The sequence below is a fragment of the Sus scrofa genome, chromosome 1 (genome assembly GCF_054392235.1).
Source record: "Sus scrofa isolate SSC_HxYL_T2T_F1_AM1 chromosome 1, Sscrofa_HxYL_maternal_Yorkshire_Landrace_v2.0, whole genome shotgun sequence".
Lineage (NCBI taxonomy): Eukaryota > Metazoa > Chordata > Mammalia > Artiodactyla > Suidae > Sus > Sus scrofa.
The window spans coordinates 199,836,856-199,862,313 of NC_139383.1; the positions used below are offsets into that span (position 1 = coordinate 199,836,856).

At 35.2% G+C, this 25,458-nt stretch overlaps 1 protein-coding gene across 50 annotated transcripts in view; it reads left to right on the forward strand.

Annotated features, from left to right (window-relative positions):
* The window catches only part of LRRC9 (leucine rich repeat containing 9), a 115,162-nt gene that overhangs the window by 53,323 nt on the left and 36,381 nt on the right, over nucleotides 1-25,458 (forward strand). For 42 of the 50 annotated variants that reach the window (XR_014819985.1, XR_014819986.1, XR_014819998.1 and 39 more), the window contains 7 exons: nucleotides 4,622-4,741; nucleotides 9,264-9,455; nucleotides 10,610-10,735; nucleotides 12,387-12,521; nucleotides 13,540-13,717; nucleotides 15,766-15,986; nucleotides 23,709-23,831. Coding sequence is in view for 36 of the 50 variants with exons in the window: in XM_021062222.2 (XP_020917881.1) it covers nucleotides 4,622-4,741; nucleotides 9,264-9,455; nucleotides 10,610-10,735; nucleotides 12,387-12,521; nucleotides 13,540-13,717; nucleotides 15,766-15,986; nucleotides 23,709-23,831 (1,095 nt within the window). In the remaining 14 variants the exon portion in view is untranslated. The remainder of the gene's footprint in view (nucleotides 1-4,621; nucleotides 4,742-9,263; nucleotides 9,456-10,609; nucleotides 10,736-12,386; nucleotides 12,522-13,539; nucleotides 13,718-15,765; nucleotides 15,987-23,708; nucleotides 23,832-25,458) is intronic. The other 8 variants (XR_014820061.1, XR_014820053.1, XR_014820050.1 and 5 more) reach the window with 2 other exon arrangements.

Below are 25,458 nucleotides of genomic sequence, written 5' to 3' on the forward strand. Positions count from 1 at the left end.
TAATATGAATACTTGAGAAGACAAGTTATTCTTATGTGGCACTCTCTATGTATGCATTGAAAGCTAAGATACAGATTAAAAATTCATAAATAACTATCTTGAAAGTCAGTTACATTGCTCCATTGTAACATTTCTAAGTCCATTTTTTATGATGACAGTTTTTTCTCAAGTGCTTGTGCAAAACAGAGAATGCAAAAATATTTTTTAAAATAGTAAGTGAGGTCAGTAGTTTTAAGTCTGCTTATAAAAATATTTTGATAATCTTTTTAAGGAAGTTTATGGGATTGCTTTGGTAAAACTGTGTTAGCATCCACCGAATCTTCCAGTTTAGGATATTAAGTCTTTACCTTAGAAAGTTATTAGAGAGGAAAGAAAACTTCATAACTTGCAGGTAATATCATCAACAGTTTTTTTTTTCATAAGTGTGCAGTGTACTTATTACAGAAGCAATCTTCTAGCAGATAACATGGAGAAATTGTTTCTGACCTAACATGGGAAGATTTCATATTTCAGTAATACATTTTTGATAAAAAGGCCTCGGTAATGAAAGGTTTAATAAATGAATGTGTTCTGATTGGACTGAGCTTCCATAACATGTATGCCTACAGATTTAAAGGCATTAAATAAAAGTGAAAAAGACAGCAGGAGTGAGTAGGTCTTTTTTTCACTATCTTTGGTTTGTAAGATAAAAAGCAAAGAGAAAAGTAAGACTTCAGAATACCTTGGTCAACTGTGACCTCCACCTGACTGTATTAATTTGGTCAACACCCACAATATAAGAATGGATGGGCTTTTTCATCTTAAATTTGCCTGTATTGCTTAAAAGGTTTCTAGGGTTTCTAGTAAGAATACTAGATATTAGAGAAGAATATTCAGATATTACACCCTTTTTGCTCCTTTCCTTGTGCCATTATAGAGAAATTCAGAGTACATACTTCTCATTTTCTTTTCTTTTTTGTTGTTGTTGTCTTTTTTGCCTTTTCTAGGGCCACTCCTGCAGCATATGGAGGTTCCCAGGCTGGGGGTCTAATCGGAGCTGTAGCTGCCAGCCTATACCACAGCCACAGCAACTCGGGATCTGAGCCATGTCTGCGACCTAGATCACAGCTCACAGCAACGCTGGATCTTAACCCACTGAGCAAGGCCAGGGATTGAACCTGCAACCTCATGGTTCCTAGTCAGATTCGTTAAACACTGAGCCATGACAGGAATACCCTCATTTTCTTTTCAATTTTCTCCACTAAATTTTTACCAGGACATCCATAAAAATAAATAAAATATATAGAAATATAAAACCCAGAGTAGGGAGTTCCTATTGTGGCTCAGCAGAAACAAACCCAACTAGTATCCATGAGGATGCTGGTTTGATCCCTGACCTCACTCAGTGTATTAAGAATCCAGCATTGCCACAAGTTGTGGTGTAGGTCACAGATGAGGCTTGGTCTGGTGTTACTGTGGCTGTGGTGTAGGCTGGCAGCTATAGCTCTGATTCCACCCCTATCCTGGGAACTTCCATGTGCCTCAGATGTGCCCTTAAAAACAAACAAACAAACAAAAAACAGTAACATATAATTTTATATTTTCTTACAGCACAATACTAAAAGTTACATTGTCAGTTATAAGTCTGACTTTTGCATTGATTTATTTATCTAGCATTTACTGAGAATTCGCTACATTGTAGGCAATGAGGTTAAGCACTGGGGATTCAATGAATAAGTTATTTTCCCTGCCTCAAGGATATTAATTTAGTAAAGGAGACAGATATGTAAAACAAATATAGGAAGTTTGGAGTTACTGGAAGGAGTCCACAGAAAGATGTGGATTTAGTGTGGATTTGGAAGGCTATGAGAGACTTCGTTGTTTCTGTCTTCGAAGCAGAGTAAATATTCTATCTATAAGCATATGGTTTTGAAAGATCCTGGTTATCTTCAGGGAACACAGAGGAATTCAGTGTGGCTAGTGTATAGTTGGTGTGACGGCTGAAGGAGAGGCCTAGATTGGAATGCAAAGAAAATACATGAGGCTTAGCTACAAGAGCAGGAGATTATAGCCACATTAGGATGGATTTTAGATGGCAATTTTAAAAGTTTAGATTATTTTAAGAATCTGTTTTTAAAGACCCTAACTTTGGTGGCTTGTGGTTAGATTTAACTGAGGTCAGACTGGTGGGATAGAAATCTAGTACAAACTATTGTAGTAGTCCAGAGGACCAATAATTGTTTCAACTAAGGCACTGGTAGTGGTGATGGTATGGAGCAGTTGGTTTGAGAAATATCTTAAGAATCATAGGCAGAACACACTTTGACATAAATCACAGCAACATCTTGTTTGATCCACTTCCTAAAATAATGATAATAAAAACAAAAATAAGCCAGTGGGACCTAATTAAACTCAAAAGCTTTTGCACAGCAAAGAAAACCATTTTAAAAAATGAAAAAAAACACAAAATGGGAGAAAATCCTTGCAAATGAAGCAAGAGACAAGGGCCTAATCTCCAAAATATACAAATAATTCATACAACTCAACAATAAAAAAACAAACAACCCAACTGAAAAATGGGCAGAAGACCTAAATAGATATTTATCCAAAGAAGACATACAAATGGCCAACAGGCATATGAAAAAATGCTCAACATCACTAATTTTTAGAGAAATGAAGATCAAAACTACAATGAGGTACCACCTCACACCAGTCAGAATGACCACCGTTAACAAGTCAACAGATAATAAATGCTGCAGAGGGTGTGGAATAAAGGGAACCCTCCTTCACTGTTGGTGGGAAAGTAAACTGGTACAACCATTATTGGAAACAGGATGGAGGTACCTCAGAAAACTAAATATAGAGCTACCATATGATCCAGCAATCCCATGCCTGGGCATATATCCAGACAAAATATTTATTCAAAAAGATACATGCACTACTATGTTCATCACAGCGCTATTCACAATAGCCAAGACATGGAAAAAACCTAAATGTCCATAGACAGATGAATGGACTAAGAAGATGTGTTACATATACACAATGGAATACTACTCAACCATAAAAAGACAAGGGGGAGGGAGTGGGATGGATTGGAAGCTTGGGGTTAATAGAAGCAAACTTGCTTTTGGAATGGATTAGCAATGAGATCCTGCTGTGTAGCACTGAGAACTATGTCTAGTCACTTATGATGGAGCGAGATAACGGGAGAAAAAAGAATGTATACATGTATACGTAACTGGGTCACCATGCTGTACAGTAGAAAAATAAATTATATTGGGGAAATAACAATTTTTAAAAAATGCAAACTAATGCCATTTGGATGGAACTAGAGATTCTCATACTAAATGAAGTAAGCCAGAAAGAAAAAGTCAAGTACAATTTGATATCATTTATTTGTGCAATCTATCTACAAAACAGAAACAGATCACAGCCAAGGAGAACAGACTTGTGGTTCCAAGGAAGGAGGGGAGTGGGAGTGGGAATGGGTGGGCCATTTGGGGCTTGGGGATGCAAACTGTTATATTTGGAATGGATGGGCAATGGGACCCTACTGTACAGCACAGGGAACTGTGTGTGATTGGGTCACTTTGCTGTACAACAGAAATTGAAGAAACATTGTAAATCAACTATACTTCAATTAAAAAAAAAGAGGGAAAAGGAATAAGCAGCATCTGTTGATGTGAAACTCTTAATCAGGACTTAAAATATAGACCTCCCAGCAGGTAAGGGATGATTATGAATTAGGTTGTAGACATGTTAAATGCATGTGGTGGATCATACCTGTATGTGACCTGTAAGCTATTCCACATAAATTGGCCCTTCTTACTTTTAGCAAAGTTTTGACCACTATTCAACATGTTTAGTTTTGCCCACAGTGTAAAAGGGTATAAGACAGTGGTGGTAAGTGAAGAGGGCTGGGAGGTAGACACCTGATTTTATCATAATACCCATTTGTTATGAAGAATTTGGTCAATTGTATATTTTCTTGTGCCACTGTTTATTTTATAGCCTATACATAAAATCTTCATATAATCTTCATTGGATACCATTCATAATGATATAGTTTTAAAAGAAAAAAATAGGTAGATATCAGGGTCTCCTGTAAATATAAAAATATAATAACAATTCATTTTTATATAGCCTAGGGTCAAGTGGGCAGGGAAAATTTGGGCCAAATTCTGATATAGGAAATGCCTTATTAGATACTCTCTCAATTCCTTCTTTGATGTTCTGTCCTCCTACTTAACACCTCAGCCTTTCTTCCTTTGGCTGGTGCCCTCATGTGACTTCCTGTCATCTGGCTGTATTCTTGCTATCCTCTCTCTTCAGAGCCTACATTGTTCACTAGCTGGCCTGAGAACTAGATCTGCCCTAATGAATATCTTTACAAAATATTTAACTATTTATAAAAGGAATTTCGTGCCAATTATTGATAAACTTAGACCAAGTGAAAATCAAATTAAGAACCAGGTCCAATGCTGCCATTATAAACTACACCTTTTAAAATTAGATTATAAAACCAGACTATACCCTTAAAATTAGATTTTTTTCTCATTGGTTCTCTCTTAATGTTATTTAAATAACTATGATTAGAATATAACCTGTCTTATTTTTTAATTTATATTTTATTTTACTTCAGAGCCTGAATTTACATGGAAACAGCTTGAGTAAACTGAGAGATCTCTCTAAGTTAACAGGACTTCGAAAACTTAATATCAGCTTTAATGAATTTACGTGTTTAGATGATATATACCACCTGGTAAGAACTGTCTTTTTTTTAATTATTTAAGTGAAATAACACTATTAACTTAATGGATAAATTATTTTTGTAATTATGACCTTATATACCATATTCAAGATTACACAGTCCAAGTCAGGAACAGACAGACATACACTATAGTATATTAACTCCTCTAAAATGGGTCTTAGGATTTAGATTCTATTTACAAACCAAATATATACCTGTGGTCACATCTGATTTCTAGCCACTTTAAAATAAATGTAAAACTACTCCAGACTTGTTTTTAAAATGTCATTTTAACGTGTCATTTCCAATTTCTTCTGCTCTTGTTTTCTGACTTCTTTTTTCTCCTTCTTGTGAGTTCTTATTTTTTCACCTTCTAGTTTACCACTTCACAGCTAATGCTGTCAGTTCTTCACGTCTGTTCATTTTCTGTATGTTTTTTTCTCTTTCTCTCTGCCTCGTCCTTTTTACCCAAACACACACATAGGTCTTGTTTGACTTGTGTTTGCCTTCTCATAAATCATAGGACAAATACAGTAATACACATGTACACATAGATATGGATCTTGTCTGGCTTTGTTTTCCTTGCTATATAATATCACATAACAAAAATAATTACATATGGGTTCCAGAACTCTAACCCAGCATCCTCTGTTTCCATAGGCCCCAGGTCACTGACATACCTTTTCAGACTATACCATCATTCTCAGCTCTTGCTCATTCTCTACCCCCTCACAACCTTGTCAGGCCCTTACATTGCTACTTCTGTCACTGTGGTAGTTGTCACTTTGCCTTTTTGGCCATACATTTTAGTATTAAACCTCCTCCTTTATTTCTTTTAGTCAGCCAAAGTCTTTTTTTTTTCAATTAAGGTAACATTGGTTTATGACATTATATAAGTTTCATGTATACAATATTACATTTCGACTTATTTCAGTGTGTTCACCACCAAAACTTTAGTTTCCATCCATCGCCATACAGTTAACCACCTTTAACCATTTCACTCTTCCTATACCCTACCACCCCTCTGGTAGCCACTGCACTGTTCCTTGTATCTGTGTGTTTGTTTTTGTTTGATTTGTTCATTTACTTTGTTTTTTTAATTCCATATAAATCATACAGTATTTGTAGTATTTGTCTAACTTATTCCCCTTAGCATAATACCGCCAAGTCCATCGATGTTGCAAATGGCAAGGTTTCATTCTTTTTTTATGTCTGAGTAATATTCCATTGTATATATGTACCGTATCTTCTTTATACTTTCATCCATTGATGGGCACTTAGGTTGCTTCCAAATCTTGGCTATTGTAAATAATGCTATGAACACAGAGGTGCATATTTTGAATTAGTGTTTTCATACTCTTTGGATAAATACCCAGAAGTGGAAAAGCTGGATCATATGGTAGTTCTGTTCTTAATTTTTTGAGGAATCTTCCTACTGTTTTCCATAGTGGCTGCATCGATTTGCATTCCCACAAGCAGTATATGAGGGTTCACTTTTCTCCCATACCCTCTCTTGTTAATTCTTGCCTTTTTGGTAAAGCTATACTAACAGGCATGAAGTGATATCTGTGATTTGTTTTGCATTTCCCTAATAATTAATGATGAACATCTTTTCATGTGCCTATTGGCCATCTGTTTTGTCTTCTGTGGGAAAATGTCTATTTAGCTCCTCTGCCCATTTCATAATTGGGTTGTTTGCTTTTTGTTGTTGAGTTATGTGAGTTCTTTATATATTTTGGAATATCAGCCCCTTTTCAGATATATGATTTGCAGATTTGCAAACATCTTCTCCAATTCAGTAAGTTCTCTTTTCATTTTGTTTCCTTCACTGTGCAGAAGCTTTTTAGTTTGATATAGCTCCATTTATTTATTTTTGCCCTTTTGTTTTCCTTGCTTGAGGAGACATATCTAAAAAGACATTGCTAAAACCAACGTCAAAGAGCATACTGCTTCTATTTCTTCTAGTTTTAATGGTGTTGGAAAACTAGACAGCCACATGCAAAATGGATTAAAGACTTGCCTATGAGGCCAAAGTCCTTTTCAACAGAATCGCTCATAGGATTTGGTATGCAGCAGAGGAAAAAAGATAGTTTAATAGAGGTCCCAGGATGATATATAAATTGGCATTTTTTTTTAATTTTTTCTAATGATTTTCTAGCAGTTCTAGAAGTTATAATAGGCATTATAATTTTGTTTAGGCACAAAGTTAAAGAGTAAACTCTTTAAGTCATGCAAGATGAGTAAACTTGGCCAGCTGCCTAGTGTGTATTTTACAATGTGGCAGTATTCTTCTCCTTTAATAGAAAAATTTGTTTCATCATCATAGCCTCACAGTCTACTTACTTGATGAATATTACCATGGTTGTATGTATGTATGTATGTATGTATGTATGTATTTATTTATTGGAGTGGTAATATTTTTATTTTTATTAATGTTTTTTATTTTTTACATTATAGTTGGTTTATAGTGTTCTGTCAATTTTCTATCGTACAGCAAAGTGACCCAGTCACACATATATATGTACATTCTACCATGGTCCTTTTGAAGATAAGGGAACTGGACTCATTTTATGCCCAAGTGGTGTCTTTAAATTTCAGGATTAGCAAGGTGGCTAGATATAAACCCCTCAAACATCAAGAATCTGATGTATAAATGTGTCTCTTAAAATGACTATGAGGGAGTTCTCTTGTGGCGCAGTGAGTTAAGGATCTGGCATTTGTCACTGCAGTGGCTTTGGTCACTGCTGTGGCATGGGTTTGATCCCTGGCCTGGGAATTTCCACCTGCTGCAGGAGTATCCAAAAAAAATTAATTAAATTAAATAAAAATGACTCAGGATGTTCAGGATGGTGAGAAAGAGAAGATACTGTACATATGTATCTTTTCACTTTTACCATACTGTACCCCTTATACTCTCTCTTAATTAGTGATTGTATATTCAGTTCTCATTACCAGTGCTTAGGTTTTTATCAAACACATTGATTGTCTGAAAAATATTCTATTATAGATTTCTTCAGGAAGGACTTATAGGAACAATATCCCTTCAGTTATTGCATGTTGATAATGGTTTATCTATGTCCTTATTCTCAAAAGGCAGTTTTGTGAGATATAAAATCCTTGACTCACAATTTCTTTTCTTAGGTATCTTCAATGTTATTCATTTTCTTCTGGCATAACGTGTTGCTGTAGGAAAGTCTAATGAGAATGTGTAATTTTTTCCCTTATAAGTCACAGGCTATTTTTCTTCTAGATGTCCAAAGGACTTTTTAGTTTTCATTAAATTCTCATAGTTTTATGAGACTATATATTGGCATTGGTTGTCCTGGGTAGATATTTCAGATTCACTGAAATCTGAAAATGTAGATTTAAATGTAGATTTAAATCATTTTTTCTTTTATTTCTTTTTGAACTAGAAGTTGTTTTGCAATTTTTCTCCTTCCTTGATTTGGTTTCCTTCTTTAGAAGATTCCATTATCCATATGTCAAATATTTATTCTGTTTTCATTTTTTCTTGAGTCCTTTTCACCTCTTCATTTAAATTTTTAATTGATTTGATTTTTAAAATTTTCATCCATTTCTTTTAAAGCATTAACTAATGTGTTTACTTCATCTGAACTGGTACCAACTTCTTTAAAACTATTTGGCAATATTTATCAAGAGTCTTAACAATGCAGAAATCCTTAAAACCAGTAATCTTATTTCTAAAAACCTTTTTGGAAAAAATATCAGAGTCTCAGTTAAAGTTTTATAACCATGGACATCTGCTGCAGTATTGCCAACAATTAGAAGCCACATAAATATCCTTAATAAAATGTTTAAAACAATCCAAATAATCCACATATTAAAATACTATGCAATCATGAAAATCATTTTAAAGAATATTTAAGGATGTGTGAACATGTTAGAAGAATATAAAAATTTATACAGTAGAATAATAAATCTGTTTTACACAAGAAAAATACATGAGCAAAAAATAAATGTTTTCAGTAGTTCTTTCTAAGCAATATAACTATGGATGCTTTCTATTTTTTCTTTTTATTTATTTACTATATTTCCCAGATTTCCAATAAGAATGTGCTACTTTCATGATTTTTACAAATTATAATTAAAAATCACACACTTTTAAAGAATGAAATAGGTTTAGTTTCTACCTCTGAAGAAGAACCATTTTTAACTAGGCCATGGGTTCAATGGTTTAAACAAAAAAGCCCAGATATAAAAAGGGTAATTCTTTGTTTGCTGGGGACAAATTATCTTGCCAGTTCTACTCGGCCTTCTTATCCATGGAAACAAACACTGCCATTCTATGTCACAAGGGTGAAGTGAGAATTAGAAGAGAATGAATAAAATAAAATATGTGTAGCTCTTTAGGAGAATATGTACATTTATACCATTATTGCAGTTAACTACTCTTTAGGTTTTCTGTGAAGATTACCAAAAAGCATGTAAAGTACTTGGAGAATCAGAGAGAAAAGAACTATGTAAATATAAACCATGATCCTTACAGCATTACTTCTCTTTGTATGTGTTGCAGTATAACCTTGAATATTTGGATGCAAGCCATAACCATGTGATAACTCTTGAGGGATTTAGAGGTCTGATGAAACTTAAGCACTTAGACTTGAGCTGGAATCAACTGAAGAAATCTGGTGATGAAATAAACGTGTTATGCAAACACACTACAAGCCTTCTCACTCTTGATATTCGACACAATCCATGGCAAAAGGTATGCAACACACATGCTTATTAAAAAGCAAACAGTCATTTTTATTTCAAAGCCACTTTCTTGCTACTATTCAATAGTACCCAGAGATAGGCAAACCATCTTTGTCTCACTAGACTTCCTCTAAGTATTTCATAAGTTGAATTTAGGGTAGTGGATCAAATCAATCAAATGTTACTATGAAAAAAGTCTGTAATTTCATTTCAGACTTTTTGTGACCTCTAATAGTTTGAGAATATTATGACTTTAAGACTTTGAGATGCCATTCCATTTGCAAACCTTCAGAGAATTTGTATAGCTCAGTATAGCTCATTGTTCTGGAACCACCCTACTGTAATGAGGCATAGGAATAAAGAAGGATAGAATACAATGAGAGAAACATACCATTAAAGGGGAATAAATGTTTCACATTACCTGATAGACCTGAATTATAAACTTTTATATTCTGTTATAAAAGAAAATTTGATTGAACACTAATTTTTCTCATCACAAAAATATGTAGATACATGCTAAGAATTTCAGTATTCAGTGTTATAGTTGAAGAGTAGCTGCAAGTACTTAAAATAAGCCCTAATTTTATAATTTAAAGAATACTCTTTTCCTTGCTTTTCAAAAATGTGTAGACTAGGTTCAACATTTTAAAAAGGGACTAAAGCATGATTGGTTCTATTAAATTGGCCATCTTACTATGTTTATATTGTTGTATTTTTTCCTTTTTTTGGTCAGTATTTTGAAGGATATTTTCCTTTTGCCAGAGGAAAAGACTTCCCAAATGATCACAGTACAGCTATAGCCCTATTGCCAAATTAAATGTCAGAGGCTAAAGATCTGTATTGGATCACACATGGAGCTGACTAGCTAACTGCTGATTTAGATAAACAAGAGGCACTGCAGTTGTTCTTTAAACGCTTTTCACCACAGTCACTTTTCAACAGCTTATAGGATTTCCTCCCTTTATAAGAGTACAACTATCCACATTCAAATACAACAGATTAATTCTTAAATATAATTTAATTTTAAAGACTTAAGCCTTTATTTTTATAGACATAAATTAGGTGTTGCATAATTTGAATTATATGTGAAGGAATGAAGAAGTACTCCTATGTCATAACATATGTAATATTTTGTAAAAATTAACTTTTGTTATTTTTCCCAAGCCAGCCACATTAAGGATGAGTGTTATTGGCAGATTAAAGACTCTTACTCATTTAGATGGAGTCCTCGTTTCTGAAGAAGAAGCAACAGCAGCTACGAAATTTATCGCTGGAACAAAGATTACTCAGGTTGAATTTTACTGTTTAATATTTCTTGTTCTATTTAGAATATACAAATAATATTTCCAAAAAGGGTTTCTGTCATGATTTGCACACATAGGGCAGCTCACTTGCTCTGAGTGCAAACTGAACACACTTTTGTTTTGCCATTGAAATTTTGTATTCTCTTTTAGCGTGCTAATAAAAAAATCAACCTATAAGCATCATATCACTTGAAATTTTTTTTGTTTAAATGTATCTCATTTAAATACCAACTGGTAGTATGGATTCTCTTCCCTGCACACTACCCCCAAAATACCTCTAGGGTAACTGGTTTTTTTCCTTAGTCAACCTGAACTCACCAGAACCTGCATGAAGATTAGCAACTTTCTGTGGAGAAGGTAACTTTAGAGGCCTTGAGAAAGCATTTTGTAAATTATTTACTTAGCATTGATGTTATATGTGTCTGGCTGAAAAAACAAAACCTATTAACTTGAGGGAGGGGAAACAGCTATATTATCCAGCTTAAAAAGGCTACTTTGGGAGTTCTCCAGTGGCCAAGTGGTTAAGCAGCCAGCATAGTCACTGCTGTGGCACAGGTTTGATCCCTGGCCTGAGAACCTTTGCATGCCATAGGCATGGCCAAAAAATAAAGAAGAATGCTACTTTGGTCAAAGTAGCTTCAAGATCATAAAGATCTCCACTCAAGTTATCTAGCTATTTACTTTTCATAAAGTATTTGAATATTAATTCCTTAAAAAATGTAATATTTAATTTTGGACCTAGTCAAAATGAAGGAAAGAAAATTTTTGTTGATAAAAATATAATTAACTCCTGAAGAAGTTGGGGATTTACCCTACCAGAAATTAAAACTTACTGAAGTCCTGTTAAGACAATGTATAACTGCCAGAGTTAGACAAATAGACCAATAGAACAGAATATAAAGGCCCAATATAGACCAACACATACAAGGAAACTTGATAAATAACAGAGCTGCCTGTACAGATCAGGGAGGCTAGTCAACAAAAGGCACCGGACAAGTGCATTAAGGACTTCATTGTGAAAGGCAAAACCAAAAGTGTTTTAGAATAAAAGATCAGAGACTATCATTGGGACCTTAAAAAACAAAAAAACAAATCACAGAATACATACATATTACTCAATTTACATAAAGTTCAAATATGTACAAGACAAATATTTTATCTATGGATAGAAACATAGATCTATAAAGAAAGCAAGTAATGTAAATACAAAGTTTGAGATCATCTGATTGCTTCTCGGGGCACTGACTGACTCACTTGAGATGAGTCAGTTGAGCTTCTGAGGGAGGAAAAGGAAAAGGAAAAGGGAGGAAAAGGACGCAAGGAGCTTCTGGGGTAGTAGGAATATTCTAACTCTTAAACTGGCTTCATGAACGGATTATATGGGTGTTTATATTACAAACACTCCTGTCACAGTTTTATAAATATTATTTTGTAATGATTAAATGTCTGCTAAAACAAAAAATAGGTAAAATATACAAAGTATATCTAGATACTAAAAACATTTTAAGGCAAAGAAAATGTCATATCTTAAAACTGTTCACTGGGCCACTCATCTAGGAAACATACTTTTAAGTATATATAAATGAATCTCTATATGCTATTTCCTTTATTCATCATGAGTTTTTTTATTTTATTAGTTTTCTCTCTTACGGCATTCTAGTACTAAAGAGGAGAGACCACGGATTCTTAGTATATGGCCTTCTGCCAAAATTCTGACACAGATTTCAAAATCAGGACCACATTCACATCTAAATGGAAACTGGTACTTGAAGGTAAAGGCTAATTCTTAAAACTAATATAAAAACTTAATTTCAGTTGATTTTTAGTTGGCTTTGGTCTTTGAATTATAAAGAAGGCACAGATAGGTAATAAGCTAGAAGGGTCAAATTAGAATTAAAAGAGAATCAAGTTGTGAGTAGATATGTCACAGGGGCTACTCCTTGATGGTGGTCACTGTAGAATGGGAAATTTAGGATAACAGTACACTACAAAACCAAAGGGCAGATTCTGATAATACATCAGAATGAGTAAGGAACCTTACTTATTCTCAGAGCCAGAGATCAAGCCAAAAGTTTGGATGGCAAGGTAAAAGGAATCAAGAATCCAGGCAAGGGAACAGGAGAATGGGTCAGAATTCAACCAACGATAAGGGAAAAGGTTACCGGGCACCAGCAGCTTCTTGCTTCATAAAGAACCCTTATACCTCTTGCCAAAGATAGCAACTGAGTTAAGAGATTCTGACTCTTGAAAATGAAAGCTACCTAGTGTCATTATTTTTATTATGGAATATACATAGATACTTAGCCATGAAGCAGGCACAGTGACAGACCTGACTGGCCCCACAGGGAGTTCTGGAATTAGAATGGCTCTTTAAATCTGTCCCAAAATAGTCTGAGATGCATAGGTGTTTCTTTCCCTCCATCACTGGATGTGGGCCAATCTGAAGGAGTGTGACCTTGGACAAGGCAGCTCTCTGCAGCTGATGCTGTCCCTGAAGGGACTGACAGTTGAAGGATTTCTGCCAACAGGACTTCCAGCAGCTGAGATAAGACTTTCACTGCTGGGAATCTGACTGGCACAGCTCAGTGTCTATAATACAAGTCCCTCTTTGAGTAATAATCTTGTCAAATTTTACTTTCCTGTAAACTAAGAGCTTTGTAATATCTTTAGTTCCTAAAGGAATTTTTTTACGTTATTTACCACATTTGAATTAATTCATTAGCCTTTTTTATAAGACTGAATTTATTGATGTTGATTCAGAAGTAACGTGTAATGTTAATTATTCTACAGATAACTGCCTTAAATTTAGATGGGCAACATCTCTTTGAAATCACAAATTTAGAAAAATTGGAAAATTTGAAATGGGCATCATTCAGCAACAATAATCTCACTAAAATGGAAGGCTTGGAATCCTGTGTTAACTTGGAAGAACTCACATTAGATGGAAACTGCATCTCAAAGATAGAAGGTAAGGCATTTGAGAATGTGAAAGTCTTAAAATATGAATGCCTCATTAACAAGTATAAAAAATGAGTAACACTGAAGATGGAATTTCTGAAGAGGAAAATCTCCAGAGAAGTTCCAAGAATGTTTAAAGTATTCTAAACAATTCTTAGTAGCATCTGTGAGTGGCTGCTACATATAATAAGCTCAACTAGCTGACTTTCACCTTCTCTCTCCTGTCTGAACCAGTGTTTACCATCTGTTACCAAACCTCACAGATTACAAACTAGGCAATAATCAATATTTGTGGAACTGAGTAAATACATAAATGAATGAGGCATGCTTTTGAAAAAGATAAGCCAGCCCAGTTCATCTATCAAAATGAGGAATTAAGGTTACATTTGGAAATTTGAAGACTTTTAACAAAATGAACATTTTATTCACTAGAGGTTGAAAATCAAGTATACTATATAACTTTTTATTTAGATCCACGACAAGTACAAATTAAGCAGCTTTACTAATGCCTGGGTAAGTTCATACATACATCATGCATACTTATCTAGGTACAGAATATTTCTGAACGTGCATTTGGGTAACAGGGTTGTCCTTGTCAAGGAGAGAAGGTAAGAATTGAAAGTTGTGCCTGGAAAGAGATTTAAATTATACTTTAATCACTTTTGAATAATTTTTAGCATATATGTATACTATCCTTTTCATAAAATAAAAAATTTTATTTAAAAAAAATTACGTATGTAAAAGCAAGTATTAAATATATTTAAAAGCACCATGTGTAACATTTATTATACTTTATTTTAATGGCTGTTAACAATAGTTTCTAAAACTTGCTTGATCATAAGCATCACTTACGATGCTTACTGAGTATACAGATTCACAGGCTTCTCTGTAAATTTCAGCTGAATAAACTTGAGGGCAGGTAGCTCAGGTATCTGTGTTTGAAACCACCACTAGTCTTCCTTTCTCATAAAACAGGTTGTTAGTTTTGCTTTGTATATACAATTTAGAACCCTATTTCCTTTTTATTCCCCTCCATAAACCCATAGAAGGGAAGAATCCTTCAATCTGTATTTTCCCTATACCCACTTTTCAAAGATAGCTACCCCAGTAAACTTTAACAAATATTTATCATCTTTTTTCCAGAAATAAATAGGCTTAATATCTATTTAAGGATTTTGTTAACTTTCCCTAGATTGATTTACTTACAGCATTTCATGGTCCCATGATAAAGCCTGGTTGAAGGGGAACATGGATAAAATACATTGAGGACTGATTATTTATTTCCCAAAAGCTGTAACTGATAGTTTTCAAATGTCATTCCATTTAATTACATAACTCTCAGAAGTAGATTTCAGTATATCCATGTCATGGATGAGGAAAATTAGGCTCAGAAGTTACATAATTTTACATAAATTACCTATGGTCCCAATCTAGTAATGTCACATTTGAAACCAGCTTTGACTCCAAAGTTCTTATCTCTGAACTGCACCATCCTACCTAGAGTTATAAAATGTCTCCAGTACATAATGTATATAGGGATTAGGCTGTGGTAAGAAGTAGCATTTTCTAAAGTCCTGCCTTAGAGTACTTTTAAGCATATAAAAGTAGAAGTAGACTAAATAGTTCTTTTTAATACAAATGATTCCATGGTAAGGAGTACTTTCCAGAATATATTCTAGTTCCTTGAAAGCTGTTGGTTATTTTGAGCTTTGTGTAGAGCTTTATATTATTGTGATGGTGAAAATCTTAATTAAGCACATCATTTAAAGGTTATTTGAAAGCTTCATTTGGTATTTCCCACACAATTGCTTCCCTTAACACCTAAAAGAATGACCGTACTTAGAAATCCAAAATTGGAATTTAATATATTAGCTAGGACTTAAGAACACATTATATTCTTCTTTTAACAAAGGGAAAACAATCATGGTTGTTGCTATAAAATCCATAAAGCCATTTGAACTTAGGAAAACACAAACAGCAAAACAACTAACCAGTTATTTTTTAAATTAATCTTTCAGTGCTATCTGAATCTTCTCTTAAATTTGCTTATTTTTCTAGGTATTTCCAAGCTGACTAAATTAACCCATCTCAGCATAAATAATAATCTTCTCACTGGTCTGGAAAAGCATACTTTTGATAACATGCTTCATCTTCATTCCCTTTCTCTTGAGAACAACAGAATCACTTCACTGAGTGGTTTACAAAAAGCTTTTACTCTAATTGAATTATACATAAGCAATAACTACATTGCTCTCAATCAGGAGATCTACAATTTAAAGGTGACTATCTGGGGTACTAATGTTTTTGTTTTTCTGAATTTTAAAAAATTTCTTTATACTATGAAAGTAATGCAGGTTCACTATACAGAATTTGGAAAATATAGAAAAATGTAAATGTGAAAATTAAAAATCAAGAAAAACAAGGTTATTATACTGTATTTGCATTCACTTATGTATACATACAAATTATATGTATGTGTAATCATAATGTCCCCAAGTTGATAAACTTGTAAATTTTTTTAGTTCTCAAGTAAAATAATCCAATCCTCTTCCTGCCCAACTTTGCTCTCTTTAATTCTCCCTAAGAAATGTCTAACTCAAGGCAGCTATATAGCAGGTTTTACTAAAGTTTTGAATAAAATGGGAGTTTACTACAGCAAAGAAGAGAAATTTACTTCAAACATAATACAGGACTTCATTGTTCCTAAAGGTCAACAGCCATTTCCTACCACTGGGTCTCTTGCAATGGCCTCTTTCCTTTTACTATAGATACCATATTGCTAGGGCTTTATCTCCTACCAAAAACTTGTGTCCATTTCTTATCTTTCCCTACTTTCAGTCTTATCTTCATCATATTCCCCCAATATAATTACTTCTAGAGCTGCAGAGTCAACCTAATCAAAACTAGCAACAAAATAAACCATTTTACATTCTAGATACAGAGTAATTTTACTCCCTCTTTTTTTAAAATTACTTAATGAATTTTATTACATTTATTAGATGTACAACAATCCTCACAACCAAATTTTACAACATTTCCATCCCAAAGCCTCAGTGCATCCCCCCACCCCCCAACTTGTCTCCTTTGGAAACCATAAGTTTTCCAAAGTCTGTGAGTCAATATCTGTTCTGCAAAGTTCATTGTGTACTTTTTTTAGATTCCACATGTAAGTGATAGCATTTGATGTTGGTGTCTCACTGTCTGACTTATTTCAATTAGCATAATAATTACTCGGTCCATCCATGTTGCTGCAAATGTCATTATTTCTTTCCTTTTAATGGATGAGTAATATTCCATTGTGTATGTGTGCCATTTCTTCTTGATCCACTCCTCTGTCGATGGACATTTAGGTTGTTTCCATGTCTTGGCTATTGAAAATAGTGCTGCAATGAACATCGGAGTACATGTGTCTTTTCGAATCATGGTTTTCTCTGGATAGATGCCAAGGAGTGGGATTGCTGGATCAAATGGTAGTTCTATGTTTAGTTTTCTGAGGAATCTCCATACTGTTTTCCATAGTGGTTGCAGCAATTTACATTCCCACCCACAGTGTAATAGGGTTCCTTTTTCTCCACACCCTCTCCAGCACTTATTGTTTGTAGACTTTTTGATAATGGCCATTCTGGCTGGTGTAAGGTGGTACCTCATAGTGGTTTGGATTTGCATTTCTCTAATAATGAGTGATGTTGAACATCTTTTAATGTGTTCTTTTGGCTATCCGTATGTCTTCTTTGGAGACTTGTCTGTTTAGATTTTCTGCCCAATTTTTGATGGGTTTTTTTTTTTTGATACTGAGCTGTAGGAGGTGTTTATAAATTTTGGAGATTAATCCTTTGTCAGTCGATTCATTTGCAAATATTTTCTCCCATTCTGTGGGTTGTCATTTCATTTTGTTTAGGGTTTCTTTTGCTGTGCAGAAATTTAAGTTTCATTAAGTCCCATTTGTTTATTTTTATTTTTATTGTCAGTACTCTAAGTGTGGATCTGAGAAGATATTGCTGTCATTTATGTCAGACAGTGTTTGTGCTATGTTTTCCTCTAAGAGTTTTGTAGTATATGGTCTTATAGCTAGGTCTTTAATCCATTTTGAGATTATTTTTGTGTATGGTGTTAGGAAGTGTTTTAATTTCATTCTTTTACGTGTGGCTGTCCAGTTTTCCCAGCACCACTTAGCAAACAGGCTGTCTTTTCTCCATTATATATTCTTTCCTCCTTTATCATAGATTAGTTGACTGTAGGTGTACGGGTTTAACTCTGGGCTTTCTATCCTGTTCCACTGATCTGTATTTCTCTCTTTGTGCCAGTACCATATGGTTTTGATGATTGTTGCTTTGTAGTATAGTCTGAAGTCCGGGAGCCTGATTCCTCAATCTCCGTTTTTCTTTTTCAGGATGTCTTTGGATATTCTGGGTCTTTTGTGCTTCCAAACTTTAAAATATTTTGTTTGAGTTCTGTGAAAATTGTACTTGGTAATTTGATAGGGATTGCCCTGAATCTGTAGATTGCCTTGGGTAGTATAGTCATTTTGATAATATTGACTGTTCCAATCCAAGAGCATGGTATGTTTTTCCATCTGTTTGTGTCATCTTTGATTTCTTTCATCAGTGTCTTATAGTTTTCAGAGTACAGGTCTTTCATCTCTTTAGATAGGTTTATTCCTAAGTATTTTATTCTTTTGGATGCGATGGTAAATGGGATTCTCTTTCTGATCTTTCATTTTTAGTATATAGAAATGCAATTGATTTCCATGTATTAATTTTGTATCCTGTGACTTTACCAAATTCATTGACAAGCTCTAACAGTTCTCTGGTTGAGTCTTTAGGATTCTCTAGGTATAGTATCATGTCATCAGCAAATAGTGATAGATTTACATCTTCCTTTCCAATCTGGATTCCTTTTATTTCTTTTACTTCTCTGATTGCCATGGCTAGGACTTCCAAAACTATGTTGAATAACAGTGGCAAGAGTGGACATCCTTATCTTGTTCCTGATCTCAGCGGGAATACTTTCAGCTTTTCACCATTGAGAATGATGTTAGCTGTGGGTTTGTCATATATGGCCTTTATTATGTTGAGGTAGGTTCCCACTATGCCCACTTTCTGAAGGGTTTTTATCAGAAATGGGTGTTGGATTTTGTCAAAGGTTTTTCCACATCTATTGGGAGGATCATATGGTTTTTGTTCTTCAGTTTGTTAATGTGGTATGTCACACTGATTGATTTGTGGATATTGAAGAACCCTTGCATCCCTGGGATAAATCCCACTTGATCATGATGTACAATCCTTTTAATGTATTGTTGGTTGCGGTTTGCTAGTATTTTGTTGAGGATTTTTGCATCGATGTTCATCAGTGAAATTGGCCTGTAGTTTTCTTTTCTTTCTTTTTTTTTTTGTGTGCTATCTTTGTCTGGTTTTGGTATCAGGGTGATGGTGGCCTCACAGAATGAGTTTGGGAATGTCCCATCCTCTGCAATTTTGTGGAATAGTTTCAGAAGGATAGGTGTTAGCTCTTCACTAAATGTTGGATAGAATTCACCTGTGAAGCCATCTGGTCCTGGACTTTTGTTTGTTGGAAGTTTTTAAATCACATTTTCGATTTCAGTACTTGTGATTGGTCCATTCATCTTTTCTATTTCATCTTGGTTTAGTCGTGGAAGATTGTACTTTTCTAAGAATGTGTCCATTTCTTCTAGGTTTTCCATTTTATTGGCATATAATTGCATGTAGTAGTCTCATGATTCTCGGTATTTCTGTGATGTCCATTGCAGCTTATCCTTTTTCATTTCTAATTTTATTGATTTGAGTCCTCTCCCTTTTTTTCTTGATAAGTCTAAGGTTTTATCACTTTTGTTGATCTTTTCAAAGAACCAGCTTTTCATTTCATTGATATTTTGTGTGATTTTCTTTGTTTCCATTTCATTGATTTCTGCTCTGATCTTTATGATTTCTTTCCTTCTCCTAACTTTAGGTCTTGTCCGTTCTTCTCTCTTGAGCTGCTTTAGATGTAAAGTTAGCTTGTTTATTTGAGCTTTTTCTTGTTTCCTGAGGTAGGCTTGTATTGCTATAAACTTTCCTCTTAGAACTGCTTTTGCTGCATCTCATAGGTTTTGGAGTGTCGTATCTTTGTTGTCATTTGCTTCTAGGTAGTTTTTAATTTCCTCTTTGATTTCTTCAGTGATCTGTTGGTTGTTTAGTAGCATGTTGTTTAGTCTCCACGTTTTTGTGTTCTTTGCAGTTTTTTTCTTGTTGAATTCCAGTCGTATAGCATTGTGGTTAGAAAAGATGCCTGAAATGACTTCAATTTTTTTAAAGTTACTGAAGCTTGATTTGTAGCCCAGGACATGATCAATCTTATAGAATGTTCCGTGTGCACTTGAGAAGAATGTGTATTCTGCTGCTTTCGGATGGAATGTCCTATAAATATCTATTAAGTCCATCTGGTCTAATGCTTCATTCAGGGACTGTTTTTCCTTATTGATTTTCTGTCTGGTTGATCTGTCCATTGCTGTAAGTGGGGTGTTAAAGTCCCCCAGTATTACTGTGTTATTGTTAATTTGTCCTTTTAATGTTGTTAGCAGTTGCCTCATATATTGTGGTGATCCTATGTTGGGTGCATAGATATTTAAAATTTTTATATCTTCTTCTTGGATTGATCCTTTGATCAATATGTAGTGCCCTTCCTTGTCTCTTAAAATATTCTGGAGTTCCCGTCGTGGCACAGTGGTTAACGAATCCGACTAGGAACCATGAGGTTGCGGGTTCGGTCCCTGCCCTCGCTCAGTGGGTTAACGATCCGGCATTGCCGTGAGCTGTGGTGTAGATTGCAGACGCGGCTCGGATCCCGTGTTGCTGTGGCTCTGGTGTAGGCCGGTGGCTACAGCTCCGATTGGACCCCTAGCCTGGGAACCTCCATATGCCACGGGAGCAGCCCAAGGAATAGCAAAAAGACAAAAAAAAAAAAAATATTCTTCATTATAAGGTCTATTTTGGCTGATATGAGTATGGCTACTCCCAGCTTTCTTTTGATTCCCGTTTGCATGGAATATTTTCTTCCACCCGCTCACTTTTAATTTGTATGTGTCCCTAGAAGTGAAGTGGGTCTCTTGAAAACAGCATATATATGGGTCTTATTTTTGTATCCATTCAGCCAGTGTATGTCTTTTGCTTGGGGCATTTAGTCCATTGACATTTAAGATAATTATTAATATGTATATTCTTATTGCCATTTTATTAACTGTTTTGGATTTGTTTTTGTTTCTGTTTTTTCTTTCCTTCTCTTGTTCTCTCCTTTTGTTGTTTGATGACTATCTTTAGTGTTGTATTTGAGTTGATTTTTCTTATTTGTTTGTGTATCAGTTGTAGATTTTTGGTTTGCAGTTGCCCTGAAGTTTTGACACAGGAGTCTATATATATACACAAGATTGTTTTAAGTTGTTTGTCTCTTAATTGCAAGTGCATCTCCAGTGTCCTGCATTTGTACCCTCCTCTTCTCACAATTTCTGATTTTGGTAGTATCATTGTGCATGGATGATTTCGTATCTTTACTATATATATGCCTTTACTGGTGAGCCTTGTCATTTGTGGAATTTTTGTTTCTGGTTGTGGCCTTTTCTTTTCTGCCTAGAGAAGTTCCTTTAGTATTTGTTGTAAAGCTGGTTTAGTGTTGCTGAATTCTCTCATTATCTGTAAAGCTTTTGATTTCTCCTTCAAATCTGAATGACAGCCTTGCTGGGTAAAATAATCTTGGCTGGAGATTTTTTTTCTTTCATCATGTTAAGTATATCATGCCACTCCCTTCTGGCCTGTAGAGTTTCTGCTGAAAAATATGCTGATAACTTTATCAGGGTTCCCTTGTATGTTATTTCTTTCTTTTTCCTAGCTGCTTTCAAGATTTTCTCTTTGTCTTTAATTTTGGTCAGTTTGATTAATATGTGTCTCAGGGTGTTCCTCCTTGGGTTTATTTTATATGGTATTCGTTACGCTTCCTGGATTTGAGTAAGTGGTTCCTTTCTCATGTTAGGGAAGTTTTTGGCTATTATCTCTATGAATGTTTTTCTGTCCCTTTCTCTCTCTCTTTTCCTTCTGGCACCCCTATATTATGGATGTTGGTGCATTTAACCTTGTCCCAGAGTTCTCTGAGACTCTCATTTGTTTTCAATCTTTTTTCTCTTTATCGTTCTGCATCTGTGATTTCCTCTAGTCTGTCCTCCACCTTGTTTATTTGTTCTTCTGCCTCCTGTATTCTGTTGTTGGCCACTTCTAATGAATTTTTTATTTCAGTTATTGTATTTTGCATCTCTTCTTGTTTAAGTTTTTATCTTGTATCTCTTTTCTCAGTGTTTGCTGTAAGTTATCAATCTTTGCCTCCAGTTTATTTCCAATTTCTTGCATAATCTTCAGCATCAACAGTCTAAAGTCTTTTTCCTGGAGGCTGAGAATCTCCTGATCACTTAGCTGTTTTTCTGGGGTTTTTTCCTTCTCCCTCATCTGAATTATAGTTCTCTGTCTTTTCATTTTTATAGGTTTTTGGTGTGGTGACCTTTTTGCAGACAATAGAGTTGTAGCCTCTCTTACTTCTGGTGTCTGCCCCCCTTGTGGCTGAAGTTGGTATGGGAGCTTGCTGTAGGCTTCCTGATGGGAGGGACTGGTGCCAGCCCACTGGTAGATGGGACTGATTCCTATCCCTCTGGTGCATGGGGCTTTGTCTCTGGGTGAGATTAGAGGCAGCTGTGTGCCTGGGGGTCTTTAGGCAGCCTGTTTACTGATAGGTGAGGCTGTGGTCCCACCTAGATTATTGTTTGGCCTGGGGCTTCTCAGCATTGATAGGTAGGGCCAGATTTTCCCAAAATGGCCACCTCCAGAGAAACACATGCTGACGCATATCCCAAGAGCTTTGCCTCCAATGCCCTTCCCCCACAACAAGCCACAGTCAACCCTTGTTTTCCCAGGAGATCCTCTAGGAACTTCAGTCAGGGACTCAGTGCACTTGAAAGTCTGTTTGCACCTTTCAAGAATGGGGTCTCCGTTTTCCCCAGTCCCATGGAGCTCCTGCACACAAGCCCCACTGGCTTTCAATGCCAGATGCTCCAGGGGGCTCTTTCTCCCAATGCAAGATCCCCAGGCATGGGGATTTGACGTGGAGCTCAGAACTCTCACTCCTATAGGTGAGTCTCTGTGATACAGTTACTTTCCAGTCTGTGGGGCTTCCCACCTGGGAGGTATGGGGTTGCTTATATCATGTAACTGCCCCTCCTACCTCTTAATGTGGGCTCCTCTGTGTTTTCTGGAGTAGGATATCTTTTTGAAAGTTTCCAGTCCATTTGATTGAAGGTTGCTCAGCATTTGGTTGTTAATTTTGTTGTTTTTATGAGTGATGTTGAGCTCCAGTCCTTCTATTCCGCCATCTTAATCCCCAGTTTTATTCCCTCTTGTCTTAACCTCTCCCATCCATACCTACTCAGGGCCCTCCCTTCACAATAAATGAACATCAAAATACCTTATCTAATAAGGAAGTACATTTTCTCTTAAGAGATGCTACTCTTTTATAAGGCAGAAGGACTTCAGTTTTATCCCTCATCTGAAGACTGTGTTTTTAAACTGTTTCATTTCATTGTTACATCTGTATATACATTTGTGTGTGTGTGTATTATATATAATACATATATGCTACTTAATAGACTGTTATTATATAAAGCATAATGTTTTAAACTTTGCTAAGTTCCTCAAGCCTTTATCGCAGGTAACACATTTATCACCAGCATCCAAAAGGGATTCTGATCAAATAAAATAGACCACTGAAATACTGCACAAAATTAGACTTTAAGAGTCTGAAAAGGTAACCCCTGAACTAAAAAGTACACTTTAAAGCACTCAAATCACTATGAAATAATAGAGTAATGCAAATGTTAAAAATTCAAAGCTGATTAAACTCTTAAGGGGAAAAAACTTGTTAGAGTGAGATATATATATATCACCTTAAATGTATGTATTTATGTTACTTAGGGTTTATGCAACCTGGTCATTCTAGACATGTATGGAAACATTATTGTATGGAATCAAGAAAACTACCGGTTGTTTGTAATATTTCATCTTCCAGAACTAAAAGCTTTGGATGGAATCTCAATTGTAAGTTGCCTTATTGACTTACAGGCATTTGGTCCAAGTGCATATTAACATATCCATAGGACATAATCATTTTGAATGTTACTATATCACTAGTATGTTACCCAAACTTACTATGCTTATTAAAATCTAGGTCTCCAAAGCAACGTTTTAGATCTGGGTTTTTTAATTTTTCTCATCTGGCAATTTTTAATTGTCTTAAATTGAGGTGGCAGGGGAGGGAAGATGCTGCTTACATTTGCACCCACTGAATTCAGTGCTTAACAGAGAGCATGATTTTATGATAAGGATAGAAAAACTGCCCTAGAGACCTTGCATCCTCCTGGGCCTAAAATAGCTTCCTGTTACCTGGAAACATACAGTTGTTAAGCTTTAAGAAAAAACACATTTGAACCAAAAAACTGTATGCTAACATTATTAGTAAGCTATACTAGTAAAAATAACGTTTTACACTGTGTGAAAAAAAAAAAAAACACAGAACATAGAACTGAATTGAAAGCAATATCTGAAAACTTGGATTCCATAACAAGCAATTTCATACCAGGCTTCTAAGTGCACAACAAATGTGTGAGGAATAAAAAGGTTCCCTGTGTAACATTGCTTAGCCCCTGTCAGACAATAAAAACTCATCAAAGTTTCTAGAAACCTGAGGGATAGTTCGTTATTTGGGACTTTGAGGTATTCTGAGAAGATTACTAATTCTAACCCTGCTTTTTTCAGGGCCTTCCTCAGAATAAAGAATCAAAAACATTCTCCTCTGAACACTAACAATTCTCTAGAATCTTGCATCCTGGGTTTTATTTAGGTATTGGCTTTCATCTGGGGATGTTTTAAAAACAGTCATATGAAACTAGTATTGCATGTACTCCAGTGGTATTGTTGAACATCTTGTCCTTCCTATCTCTCCATGCCCTCATTTGAAGGGCCACCTGAGAAAGTACTTTTAGAAGCAAGTATAGGAACAACTTTTTCCTCTGAGAAAAAGTCATGCTCTCCTCAGGGACAGTATTATTTACCTATTTTCCCTTTCACTTTGACTACCTAAAAGCTCAGGGCCAAATTTATAGTTCAATAATAAAACCCTGTAGGACTTATGATCTATCTGTCCTAGTTTTGATCTATTCTAACTTATATCATTCTCACCCTCTCTCCTTTTTTTTTTTTCATCTGTCTTTTTAGAACCATACCCACAGCATACAGAAGTTCCCAGGCTAGGGGTTGAATTGGAGCTGCAGCTGCCAGCCTACATCACAGCCACAGCAATGCAGGATCCAAGCTATGTCTGCAGTCTACACCACAGCTCACGGCAATGCTGGATCCTTAACCCACTGAGCGAGGCCAGGGATTGAACCCGCATCGTCTTGGATGCTAGTCAGGTTTGTTAACTGCTGAGCCACAACAGGAACTCCTAATTCTCAGTCTTGATCTTCACTATGTATTATTTGCAATTTTCCATTTGATTATATGGTCTTCCTATAAAACAAATCCTTTGTGGAATGAGTTAGAATATAACTAATGGGACAAGAAGGCTAGACTGAATAATTTAGACTTTAATTGAGAGGTAATGGAAAGCACTGAAGATTTTTGAGTTAAGGGAATAATATATTCAAAACTACATAGTAGGAAACTT